At 45.4% G+C, this 14,012-nt stretch overlaps 1 protein-coding gene across 1 annotated transcript in view; it reads right to left on the minus strand.

Annotated features, from left to right (window-relative positions):
- PRKG2 (protein kinase cGMP-dependent 2) overlaps window positions 1-14,012 on the minus strand; it is a 79,892-nt gene that overhangs the window by 42,337 nt on the left and 23,543 nt on the right. Inside the window, exons 4-5 of the mRNA XM_082236411.1 lie at window positions 8,508-8,621; window positions 4,302-4,407 (exon numbers count right to left, since the gene is read on the minus strand). Of these exons, the coding sequence (XP_082092537.1) occupies window positions 4,302-4,407; window positions 8,508-8,621 (220 nt within the window). The remainder of the gene's footprint in view (window positions 1-4,301; window positions 4,408-8,507; window positions 8,622-14,012) is intronic.

Below are 14,012 nucleotides of genomic sequence, written 5' to 3' on the forward strand. Positions count from 1 at the left end.
GATGTAGCCTACCTTGATTTCAGCAAGGCATTTGACAAGGTGCCCCATGATATTCTTGTAAAGAAACTGGTAAAATGCGGTCTTGGCTATGCTACCACTCAGTGGATTTGTAACTGGCTGACTGACCGAACCCAAAGAGTGCTCATCAATGGTTCCTCTTCATCCTGGAGAAGAGTGACTAGTGGGGTGCCACAGGGTTCTGTCTTGGGCCCGGTCTTATTCAACATCTTTATCAACGACTTGGATGATGGACTCAAGGGCATCCTGATCAAATTTGCAGATGACACCAAACTGGGAGGGGTGACTAACACCCCAGAGGACAGGATCACACTTCAAAACGACCTTGACAGATTAGAGAACTGGGCCAAAACAAACAAGATGAATTTTAACAGGGAGAAATGTAAAGTATTGCACTTGGGCAAAAAAAATGAGAGGCACAAATACAAGATGGGTGACACCTGGCTTGAGAGCAGTACATGTGAAAAGGATCTAGGAGTCTTGGTTGACCACAAACTTGACATGAGTCAACAGTGTGACGCGGCAGCTAAAAAAGCCAATGCAATTCTGGGCTGCATCAATAGGAGTATAGCATCTAGATCAAGGGAAGTAATAGTGCCACTGTATTCTGCTCTGGTCAGACCTCACCTGGAGTACTGTGTCCAGTTCTGGGCACCACAATTCAAGAAGGACACCGACAAACTGGAACGTGTCCAGAGGAGGGCAACCAAAATGGTCAAAGGCCTGGAAACGATGCCTTATGAGGAACGGCTAAGGGAGCTGGGCATGTTTAGCCTGGAGAAGAGGAGGTTAAGGGGTGATATGATAGCCATGTTCAAATATATAAAAGGATGTCACATAGAGGAGGGAGAAAGGTTGTTTTCTGCTGCTCCAGAGAAGCGGACACGGAGCAATGGATCCAAACTACAAGAAAGAAGATTCCACCTAAACATTAGGAAGAACTTCCTGACAGTAAGAGCTGTTTGACAGTGGAATTTGCTGCCAAGGAGTGTGGTGGAGTCTCCTACTTTGGAGGTCTTTAAGCAGAGGCTTGACAACCATATGTCAGGAGTGCTCTGATGGTGTTTCCTGCTTGGCAGGGGGTTGGACTCGATGGCCCTTGTGGTCTCTTCCAACTCTATGATTCTATGATTCTATGATTCTATGATTCTTGCTTTATTGGCCGAGGGAGCCGGCGTACAGCTTCTGGGTCATGTGGCCAGCATGTCTAAGCCGCTTCTGGCAAACCAGAGCAGTGCACGGAAACGCCATTTACCTTCCCGTCGGAGTGGTACCTATTTATCTACTTGCACTTTGACGTGCTTTTGAACTGCTAGGTTGGAAGGAGCAGGGACCGAGCAATGGGAGCTCACCACTAAGGTTAGTTGCATATTAAAAGCAAGTGTGCTTAATCTTGCCCTCTTATTTTGGAGGGACAAGCTAACATCACATGTAATTTGGCCCTGAAATTCTCTTCCCTGCACAAGCCCACACACTCTTGAAATGCAGCCCTTCAGCTTTGAACTATATACACAAGGAGCATCACAGAAGAACAGCTGACTTGACCCAAAGCTGAGACTGTCCCAGAAGGCCTGCAGACTCCATCTTGGTAGTCAAGATAATCCCCAAACTATTTGGTAGTTATAAGAATGAGCTCATATATAAGTTTATATTCACTTGTGTGGATATATGCTCATTGACTTGCTTTGGTGCTATGCTTATCTGGGCGTCCTGGAATGCTGGTCTCTTGTACGTCTTGGATGGTTGCCACTTATGCCCTGATGGTAAGCTCTGGCCAAGCTGACGTATGTTGATCTTTGTATAAGTAATGTACAGTGGTACCTTGGTTCCCAAACGGCTTAGTTGCTGAACAAATCGGCTCCCGAACGCCACAAACCCGGAAGTAAGTGTTCCAGTTTGTGAACGTTTTTGGGAAGCCAAACGTCCGACACGGCTTCCGCTTGAATGCAGGAAGCTCCTACAGCCAATCGGAAGCTGCGCCTTAGTTTTCAAATGGTTTCAGGAGTCAAATGCACCTCTGGAACAGACTAAGTTTGAGAACCAAGGTACCACTGTATACAGTGGTACCTCGAGTTACATACGCTTCAGGTTACATACAGTTCAGGTTACAGACTCCACTAACCCAGAAATAGTACCTCAGGTTAAGAACTTTGCTTCAGGATGAGAACAGAAATCGGGCAGCGGCAGCGTGGCAGAAGCGGGAGGCCCCATTAGCTAAAGTGGTGCTTCAGGTTAAGAACAGTTTCAGGTTAAGAACAGACCTCCGGAACGAATTAAGTACGTAACCAGAGGTAACACTGTACACATTTGCCTGGGTGTGGGCAAGTCGCAACAAGCTCTCCCTGTTGCGGTGTCCGTGCTGTGTCTGTAAAGACAGTGAGGCTCTGCAGGTTTACACCTTTCTTTAATAAAGCACTAGAGCTGGTCATTCTGGCATTTATGACATCCGTCTTTAGTATCAAACCACTCGCTTAGGTTCTCCTTTGGGCCTATGGTTCAAAACACCAGCCCATCTGAATCAGATCTGATCATATCTGGATCAGATATGGTAGAGGATAGCTCAGTTAGCAGAGCTTTAGATTCTTGATCTCAGCACCGTGGATTCGAAGCCCAGATGCCCACAGGAAGCCCCTGAGCAAAACCTGAGGGCAACAGCACTCTCCTCAACTGGTATTCTGAAGCGTACAATGGAAGGAGAACATTGTCACTGCAAATAGCCACTGATAGCCTTTCTATCTCTGAATATAGAGCCACACAAGTTGTGGGCTACAAGAGAAAATCAAAATACCTGCAAGAAATCTGGCCTTCTAATACAATTTTTAAGCTGATTTTAATACTGTACCATTGTGTTATAGTAACCTTCCCTAAGGCCAGCAAGAAATTCTGTAAATAAAATTTTCTCAGTCAGCAAGGCTGCTCTCAAGACATATTGCTGTGTCTGCCTCATTGACTTTATTTACTAAATATAGATGTAATTGAAATCAGTAAATGTCCATGGCAGACTTGCAGATACTTCACCCACAATCAGTGAGGCATTAAGTGGGTACTTGATGTCAAAGCAGCTTGCAGTAAGGAATTAAATAAAAACATTGAAATCTGAATTGCTAGAGAAGTTTTACTTGGCAATCTGTTCCAAGGCTCTGCCATCTAAAAACAAGAGGATTGAATGATTGACTGATAATCTTGGATCTCTGCTTATTTTCAATAATATACAGTTAGGCTTCTTCCAGATGACCTGTTTATTGAACATTCATCCAGGTTCATTTGCAGGGAGTTGAGACAATGTGGACTATTTAATGTAGGGTTGCCGTATTTTGAAGAGCAAAAAAGAGGACACATTTGCCAACTTCTACTTTTAACTATGGATCGCTGTGACGACTCTTATTTTACATACCCATGTAAAAGAGGATGTGTCCTGGAAAAAGAGGACATATGGCAACCCTAATTTACGGAGCATTCATTCTGATTTGTTTGCAGACAATGTGTCAAAACAAGCATTGATGCACTATCCAGTAAATTTTCCCATCATTTTCATTTTCACAAAAAGTCCAATATTTGTGGGGAGAAGGATTTTTGTGCAAGACGGCCCAATAAACAGTAATTGTGCATTATGTGTCTGAATCCCACCCCAAAACAGCAGCAATCTGGAAGTGCTGCCAAGCTAATTTAATGTTATGAGCATAATCTTCCCCCTGAGTTCCACCCTTTTCTGCCATTGCCCCGAGGATGAATTCAGAAGCAATCACTTCTGTTTTTCATTAACCATAGCTTGCCATATCATCTGAGTACAGTGGTACCTCGGGTTACATACGCTTCAGGTTACAGACTCCGCTAACCCAGAAATAGTACCTCGGGTTAAGAACTTTGCTTCAGGATGAGAACAGAAATCGTGCTCTGGAGGCACGGCGGCAGCGGGAGGCCCCATTAGCTAAAGTGGTGCTTCAGGTTAAGAACAGTTTCAGGTTAAGAACAGACCTTCGGAACGAATTAAGTACTTAACCCGAGGTACCACTGTAGTTTAGGAAGCTGGCATTTTTTCATTGACCACAGTTAAATTTAACCACAGTTTAGGGTTCAGATGACACGCTAAACATGACTCCCTCCTCATGGCCATGGGAAGGCTGCAAGCTCAGGTCAATCTAGGGGGATTCTCCTAATGCTAAACCACAGTGTAGCATCATGCCTAAATGAAGTCAATGTATCTAAATTCACCAGACCCTCCCCACTAAATGCAGCAATAATTATCTGTCTATCCTGAGAAAACAAGTGTATGTGTTGTTTACCTTCGGAGGAAGTTTTTGTATTGCTCGTGCCTTGCTTGTGCTGTCCTCCTCATTATATTCTGGAAAACCTCTCTGTCTAATGCCCATGTTTTCACGCTGGTGACAGCTTTAGGAACAACAAGAAAAGCAAAATTAAGAAGCTAAACAATTCTACAGCATACAAAAAGTCACCCAGGTACACCCAGTGCAAATCCACCAAAGTGAGCACATTGACTGAGGTTCTTTGTGAAACTGAGAATGCATTCACACTCACAGTGGGATTTTTGTATCACCTTCTCCTAGCAGAAATTGTCAGCGAGGGAAGCTGCAACCGGCGGCTTCACACCTCGCTGGTGTGATGATATGATTTTGCACAGCAACTGCTCATGTTTCACCCTGGACAGTTTCTATTCCAGGACAGCTTATAAATGCTGTAAATGAATAATTGGCATTCTCAGCAGGATTTCATAGTAAAGAACTAACAATAGCTCAGAGCCTTCCAAGGGGACAGATCCAAGGTGATGCATCTCAGATTTTGCGGGACTACTGGTCCCATCACCCTTGATTGCTGAGTGAGGTTTATGGGAACTGGAGTACAACAAAATCTGGGAGGTACCTCAATAGCTACCCCTGAGTTAGAGTGCCAGGATAAAGAAAATAGAGTTCAAGTGGGTGTCAGGCGTCAGAGGATCCAATCCCCACAGCAACAGCAGGTTGCCAGGAATGGAAGACAAGGAAAGTTCTTACCAACTGCTTTTTATTCAATATTCACAGAGAGAGGCTTAGAAATGCAGCCTCTTAGAATAATGGCATTGCTCCGAGTATAGCTCCAAGCCCCTTCTCTCCTAACTTCCTCAATGCAGAGAGATCTGCATTGGCTCCCAGTACGTTTCCGAGCACAATTCAAAGTGTTGGTGTTGACCTTTCAAGCCCTAAACGGCCTCGGTCCTGTATACCTGAAGGAGCGTCTCCACCCCCATCGTTCAGCCCGGAGACTGAGACCCAGCTCCGAGGGCCTTCTGGCGGTTCCCTCATTGCGAGAAGTGAGGTTACAGGGAACCAGGCAGTGGTCTTTCTTGGTAGTGGCGCCCGCCCTGTGGAACGCCCTCCCTTCAGATGTGAAGGAAATAAGCAGCTATCCTATCTCTGAAAGACATCTGAAGGCAGCCCTGTTTAGGAAAGTTTTTAATATTTAATGTTGTATTGTTTTTAACACTCGACTGGGAGCTGCCCAGAGTGGCTGGGGAAACTCAGCCAGATGGGCAGGGTATAAATAATAAATTATTATTAATTATTATTATATTCGTCAACAGCACCACCCCCTCTATGGTTGCCGCTTAGGGCCATCTGTCTCCAAGCCCTTTGCTCTCCTACTTTTAAGGCTCACCAGGTTCTGGGAGGTGGTGGGTCTGGAATGCTTCTAGTGATAACATGTCAGCCAGCTGCTCCGGCTCTGCCCCCTCCGGCTCTCCCATTATTTCCCAACTTTGCCCCTCATCTTCTTCTGAGCTGTGACCTCCCTCAAACTCTAGTTGTAATTCAGAACTGTCTTCTTCTTCTCTCGAAGGGTCAGGCTGGGGAGGTGGTCTCCACCATTTCTCCTATGCCCAGTGGCCTTTGTCCATTCCTGGCCCCCCAGTCTAAGTTACCACATAGGGCTGCTGTGGGGCAGAGATGGATTTAAAGCAGTATGAGCCCTGCAGCCACACCGGGTGTGCAGCCAAGATGGGTGCATTCTCAAAGCCTGGTAAGGGGGTAAGCGCTTGCCCAGCTTTGGGAAGGAGGCATTAGGGCTCTGGCAGGGTCCTAGAGTCCTCCTTCCCAAAGCCAGGCAAGTGCTTACTGAGGTAGAAGGGCTCTAGGATCCTGCCAGAGCCCCATGCCTCCTTCCCAAAGCCCAGCTTAAGCTGGTGCCACAAGGGCTGGGGGTAGGATGTTAAATGCACAGGGTGGTATATTACCACCGTCCACCTCTACATGGGGAAGGATGAAATAGCCCCTTGGTATTCTGCTCTGAGCTTTTCAGAGAAAGAATAAAATATAGACAAACTGACGGTCCTTCTTATTAATACTGTGGAGAATATTACTTTCTTATATGATAATGACTCTTGCTTGCCTGGATGAAGGATAGAGAGGTGTGTGTAGGAAGTGGCCCATTGTAGAAAAGCAAAATTGACACCTATTGCTCAACCCATTTTGCCTCTGGCATTGCTCGCCATTGGAGTGTGGCCCTTGGAACATTGCCCAGAAGGTAAGCTGCCCCCTAATCTCAAAAGGGCTTCTCATTCCCACTGCAATATGTATGCATGCTACTAAATACAAATAACCCCCCCAAAAAAATCTTCATACTTCCCAGAAGTTAATAACATCCGAGTTGTGCTTAGGATGCTAAGGAGAAACGTTGACAAAGGCTCCTAATTAACATGCACTAAAAACTGCTCAAAACCTGACCTGGGGCTGTAACGAGCTGACAACTCAGGAGCACTTCGTAAAAAACAAATGAGAATCAAAATAGAAAGTGGTCATGGCAGATAAACTAATCTGCATGGTGCTGCCTCTTGTATGAGATTAGCAGAAATTGTTCCGTGCCGCTTTTCTGAATATGAATTGCGTCTGATGAACACGCAAAAAGATCCTCAGGGCCTGCTATTTCCCTTCAAGAATCTAACTAAGCTTTTGGAGCTAGGAGTTCTGGGCCAACGCATTGACCAACAGGCCAGAGAAGGGAACTCTTGCTACTTCAGAGCAGACAGTAGGAACCTCTTATCGGAACTCACATATCCAAGAGTGAAAATGATGCACCAATCAGATCCCTCTGTATGTAACATCCCCAGGTCTGGTTTGGGAACATGTCATAGGAAACTACTGGGATGTTTTCCCACACCTATTAGATTAGCCTCTGCCTGCCTGACACATATATTTGTCCGTCTGCCTTCCCTGATTAGGGACAGAGCCAAAATTTGATTCAGTTCGATTCAGTTCTCATTTAAAGGTAAAGGTAAAGGGACCCCTGACCATTAGGTCCAGTCGTGACCGACTCTGGGGTTGCGGCGCTCATCTCGCTTCGTTGGCCGAGGGAGCCGGCGTACAGCTTCCGGGTCATGTGGCCAGCATGACTAAGCCGCTTCTGGTGAACCAGAGCAGCACACGGAAACACCATTTACCTTCCTGCCGGAGTGGTACCTATTTATCTACTTGCACCTTGACGTGCTTTCGAGCTGCTAGGTTGGCAGGAGCAGAGAACAACGGGAACTCACCCTGTCACAGGGATTCGAACCACCGACCTTCTGATCGGAAAGTCCTAGGCTCTGTGGTTTAACCCACAGCACCACCCACGTCATTTAAAGGTGAATCCACCTAAATCACACTTCCCAAAACAATGCACAAACTGAAACATTGCCGGTCTTCAAAATTTGCACTCCTCTGAATTTTGCAGAGCAGCTCTCCAGCCAAATAATGCGTACTAAAATGCATATGTTAATTGCATGTAAATGCATATATGACTGAAAATGGCATGCAAACGTGCATTATATTAGAGAAAATATTAATATTCCCTAATATTTATTAGGGAAAATACACTTTGCACAAATGTGCATATTAGAGAAAACTGCATCCAAAAAAAGGGTGAGCTGGGAGAAATTTGTACTAGAATGCTGATGAATTTTCAGGAGGACTTTAAAAAAAGAAAAGAAATAAATTTGCAAACTGAGGTGGAAATGTGGAGGGCTGAGAAACTGAGAAACTGAAACTGACAGATTTGCCCATCTCTGGCCCTTATCTACCTTGTTTTGCCCTTTCACCCATGAACTGCTGTTCCAGTTTTGGAATTCCATTTGCTAAATCCCCTCACAACTGCTTCTTCCACCAACCTCAGCTGCCCAAGGCCTCGCAGCCATAGCTAGAGACGACCAGATGGTGTGCTTCAGAATCTCTACAGCAGGGATGGGGAACCTGGGGTCCTTCAGCTGTTGTTGGACGACAGCTAGCTGACTATTGGTCATGCTCACTGGTGCTGATGAGAGTTCAACAACATCTGGCTCCTCATCCTTGCCGTGCAGCATCAAACCCAAAGCTACAGGTTTTGTCTCACAAGACCCCTCCATGGCCACTGTACGGCTCTTCTCTGTTTGTCTCATCATCGCCACAGTCTCTTCTATCAGGAAAGAGCAGCCTTGGGAGGCTTGCTTTTCTGCTTTTGCAAAATTTCGAGGGATTAAGTGCACACACCTTTCACCGAGGCCGTCCTTGTGCAGTTGTACAAAATGGCCAGCTCCCCAAACGCTGTCCACACAGGAATGGAAGAGAGAAGTTTGTTTTGCTGAAAGACTTCCAACCTGCCTTCTGCGGGGAGAAAAAGACAGCATCAAAAATGGTGTGCAATTTTGCTGACTAGCTACGAGGCGGGTTCCTACAGTCACTTTTATATAAAACATAGGTAAAGGTAAAGGTACCCCTGCCCGTACGGGCCAGTCTTGACAGACTCTAGGGTTGTGCGCCCATCTCACTCAAAAGGCCGGGGGCCAGTGCTGTCCAGAGACACTTCCGGGTCATGTGGCCAGCATGACATCACTGCTCTGGCGAGCCAGAGCCACACACGGAACGCCGTTTACCTTCCCGCTAGTAAGTGGTTCCTATTTATCTACTTGCACCCGGGAGTGCTTTCGAACTGCTAGGTTGGCAGGCGCTGGGACCAAACAATGGGAGCACACCCCAACGCGGGGATTCGAACTGCCGACCTTTTGATTGGCAAGCCCTAGGCGCTGAGGCTTTTACCCACAGCGCCACCCGTGTCCCAGGATATAAAACATAACCGCCCCCCCAAAAAACCCCAGACAGCCAGGTAATCTAATATCTTAGCTAGTACTTCAGTGTTAGTGTGAACTATCCCTAGCAGTTTAGAACTGGGAACTTAGAATAAATCTCAACGGATTTTTAAGCCTACAGCTTAAAACCCCTACATTAGTTTTACACCCAGTTTTCAATATATACGGCAAGATAAATTACAACCTCTCCATGAAGATTCTGCTCTGGGCAATTTCTCTTACACCTTTTTTTTATATATATTCGATGAAAAATGGATTTTATTAGAGTTAACAATATTTTACCGCCTTCTGCATCCAAAACTTTATTCCTCATTTCAGCTAGCGGCAAGTTTTCATGTGCAGGTGATCTCTGAACATGGCTGTACGTTTCTTTGCTGCAATTGTTTCCTTCGAGGCTAAAAAGTCGAATATATCACAAGCACACTGTCCACAAAGTAGCTATTTTGCTAAACATTAAACAATGGTTCTAATATTGGAGGAGCTAGTGGAAATTAGAGGCGAATCTTTTTTTAGGAGCAAAGGACAGCTTTGCTCTTAACGCCATGTTCAGGGGAGCTATTTCCTCCCTAGTATTGATTTCACTGGTTTAATTAGGAGTAACTCGATTCAGCGATCGACTCAGCTAGAACTATGGCAGTGTTAATTGCACCGGTCAAACCAAATGTGACGCCAGCAACCATGTTTATGTAAGCACACATCTTGGCAAAATGGGTCTGCCTGCATGCCTCATTGTGAATGTCAAAGTGGGGTACAGTGGTGCCCTGCAAGACGAATGCCTCGCAAGACGGAAAACCCGCTAGACGAAAGGGTTTTCCGTTTTGGAGGTGCTTCGCAAAACGAATTTCCTATGGATTTGTTTCGCAAGACGAAAATGTCTTGCGAGTTCCTGTGGGGTTTTTTTTCCTCCCCCCCTTTTTCCCAAGCCGCTAAGCCGCTTATCAGCTGATCCTAAGCCGTTAAGACGCTTAACAGCTGATCCGCTAAGCCGCTTATCAGCTGATCTGCTAAGCCGCTTAACAGCTGATCCGCTAAGTTGCTAAGCCGCTTATCAGCTGATCCGCTAAGCCGCTTAACAGCTGATCCGCTAAGCCGCTTAACAGCTGATCCGCTAAGCCGCTAAACAGCTTATCAGCTGATCTGCTAAGCCCGCTAAACCGCTAATAGCGCTAATCTGCTAAGCCACTAATGGGCTTACTTCGCAAGATGAAAAAACCGCAAGACGAAGAGACTCGCAGAACGGATTCTTTTCGTCTTGCGAGGCACCACTGTATAGGGGTGAGGGAGCTGAATCTACCCCACAGTCTCGCCCCAGACATTTGCCTTGCAGTGCAGCTTAGTTGCCATATTGTAAAAAGAGGAGCCCTGCAGGATTAGCCATTGATATGCCCCAATGGCAGAGTGGTGCATGCTCTAGCTATCTCTCGCTTGTACTACTGCAATGCGATCTACGTGGGGCTACCTTTGAAGGTGACCCTAAACTACAACTAATCCAGAATGCGGCAGCTAGACTGGGGACTGGGAGAGGACACTGAGACCACATAACACTGGTCTTGAAAGACCTACATTGGCTCCCTGTACATTTCCCAGCACAATTCAAAGTGTTGGTGCTGATCTTAAAGCCCTAAACAGCCTCAGCCCAGTATACCTGAAGAAGCATCTCCACCCCCATCATTCAGCCTAGACACTGAGGTCCAGCTCCGAGGGCCTTCTGGCACTTCCCTCACTGTGAGATGTGAGGTTACAGGGAACCAGGCAGAAGGCCTTCTTGGTAGTGGCAGCCAACCTGTGGAACGCCCTCCCATCAGGAGGAAATAAACAACTATCTGACTTTTAGAAAACATCTGAAGGCAGCCCTGTTTAGGGAAGTTTTTAATGTTTGATGTTTGATTGCTTTATTATTAATAAATAATAATATTCAGTTGGGAGCTGCCCAGAGTGGCTGAGGAAACCCAGCCAGATGGGCAGGGTATAAATTATTATTATTATTATTATTATTATTATTATTATTATTATTATTATTATTTAGAAGCTCACAAGCAGGCTATGAGCACAACAATGGATTGGGGTGTTGGGAAAATCTGAGCTATGGCTTCTCAGAAGTAAGTGCCACTGAATTCAATGGGGCATACTTTCAAGTTACTTTGGGTTGTACATGACTAAAGTGACAGTCACAACATACAATTAAAGTACTACAGCTGTATTTTATTAAGGGTGCTGAGAGTTGTTAGGAGACCCCTGTTCCCCTCCCAGAGCTACGATTTCATGGAATCATAGAGCTGTAGAGTTTAAAGGGATCCTGAGGGTCATCCTAGCCCAATCCCTTGCAATACAGGAATCTCAACTAAAGCATCCATGACAGATGACCATCCAACCTCTGCTTGAAAACCTCCAAGGAGTCCATTCCACTGTCAAACAGCTCATACAGTCAGAAAGTTTTTCCTGATGTTTAGTCTGAGTCTTCTTTCTTGCAATTTTCCGGGGTGGGGTTTAAGAATCAAATCCCCTTCACAGAGAACTCTGGGAACCGAGAGGGGAACAGGGGTTTCCTTACAACCCTCAGCAACCTTAAACCACGGCTCCCAGAATTCTCTGGGGAAAGCCAGGGCTGTTCAAATTGCTACTGTAGTGCTCCGAATGCATGGTGTGAATGTGGCCAAAGACAGGTGAATATGATTAAGCAATTACTCCAGTGTGGTGTAGTGGTTAGGAGTGGTAGTCTCGTAATCTGGTGAACAGGGTTCACGTCTCCGCTCCTCCACATGCAGCTGCTGGGTGACCTTGGGCCAGTCACACTTCTCTGAAGTCTCTCAGCCTCACTCACCTCACAGAGTGTTTGTTGTGGGGTAGGAAGGGAAAGGAGAATGTTAGCCACTTTGAGACTCCTTCAGGTAGTGATAAAGCAGGATATCAAATCCAAACTACTACTACTACTACTACTACTCTTCTTCTTCTTCTTCTTCTTCTTCTTCTTCTTCTTCTTCTTCAATGTTGGTGCTGCTGTCCTATCTAGTTTAGCTTCCAGGAATGCAGCTTAAGAGAGGCGTTTCAATGCACAAGAAATGTAGGGTTGTAGACAACTTAGTTTTACTCAGAAGAGGTTCATTGAGATGAATGGAACTATGCTAGCAATGGCCACTAATTTTGATTGGTTTACTCTGAGTATGTTGATTCAGCCCATATGTATCAAGCAGCAGTGAAGGTGCACCAAGACAGCTCTATATTTCAGTAATATTTTGGCTGCTTGAGGCATTGGAACCCTTGACATTAGCTAGACTATCGGGTGTCGCCTTGCAAAGAGTGGCCAAACCAGACGACAAAGGGGTGGCAAGCAGCTTGTGGAAAAGGCTAGATGGATTTAGCTGTCAGGCAGTGGGAGAAATAAAAAGGGAAAGCTGTATCCATAATTCTTGTGAGCATTTCTGGGATGGGGAAAGGTGGGATATCCAGCTGGCCATTTATAAACAGATAATAATAATGACTCATCTCCTAGGGCTGCTGTGATGGATGGATGAGGTAGGAAGGCACTTAAAGCACAACACACATTATTACAAGCATCACATTGCTCCTCTTGTGGTCATAAATAATAGTTGATGTGCCTAGAAACATCGCTGGCCACAGTAGCTAATGGAACTTCTGGGTTCAGACACAGCGTGCAGTTTGCATGGACAAAAGGATTGCCCTGTTTTAAACTATCGAGAAGATGGATGCTGGAAGCCCTATCTTCCATAGAATCGTAGAGTTGGAAGAGACCACAAGGGCCATCGAGTCCAACCCCCTGCCAAGCAGGAAACACCATCAGAGCACTCCTGACATATGGTTGTCAAGCCTCTGCTTAAAGACCTCCAAAGAAGGAGACTCCACCACACTCCTTGGCAGCAAATTCCACTCTCGAACAGCTCTTACTGTCAGGAAGTTCTTCCTAATGTTTAGGTGGAATCTTCTTTCTTGTAGTTTGGATCCATTGCTCCGTGTCCGCTTCTCTGGAGCAGCAGAAAACAACCTTTCTCCCTCCTCTATGTGACATCCTTTTATATATTTGAACATGGCTATCATATCACCCCTTAACCTCCTCTTCTCCATCTGGGCTGCCATCTTAGAATCATAGAATTGTAGAGTAATGTGAGATGAATAAACAGCCAGCAATAAAAGATAATGGGAGAGGGTTTACCCCAGAAAATTATTTGTCAAAATTACAAATACCCAAATACAGACGGTCATTTACCCTCGCTAGATTCAATGTACTGCCTTATTGCAGGGCAGATTCGAGGGTAAACCATACGTGGACTGAGTCTACTCCTGCGGCTTGATGGAGGTAGAAACTGTCTCTCATGTCTTGTTATGCTGCCATTTCTACGGGGATGTACGCTCGGTATTTATCACTCCTGTTATTCAAAAATCTCCAAACGGGTCTGAACTTCAATGTCTAAAACTCCTGGTAGACGACAAGGATCTAGAAATCACACTAAGGGTGGCCAAATTCTGTGTGACTGCCATAAAACTTAGGGAACAAGCTGTGCTACCAAAATGATTAAGGTTTTAAATGACAATTTTAGGTTATATTTTAGTGATCAAGATTTAATATATATTTTTAACTGCCGCTATATCTGAATTGTCTCTGTAATACCCAATTGCGACTCAATGTATTCCTGTTGTGTTTTATGATATTGTAAGTGAGCTGGAACTGGTCTGTGACTGTAATAATAAAATTCAGAATTGTAGAATTGGAGAGGGCCACAAGGATCATCTAGTGATCCTTGTGCAATGCAGGAATCTTCTGCCCCGCATGGGGCTCGGACCCACAACTCTGAGATTAAGAGTTTAACCATATCTACTCAGAAGCAAGTCCTCCTTAATTCAACAGGACTCACTCCCAGGTAAGCGGGGCTAGGATTGCAGCATGGCAAGTTCA

The sequence above is a fragment of the Podarcis vaucheri genome (genome assembly GCF_965113315.1).
Source record: "Podarcis vaucheri genome assembly, chromosome: 9".
NCBI lineage: Eukaryota > Metazoa > Chordata > Lepidosauria > Squamata > Lacertidae > Podarcis > Podarcis vaucheri.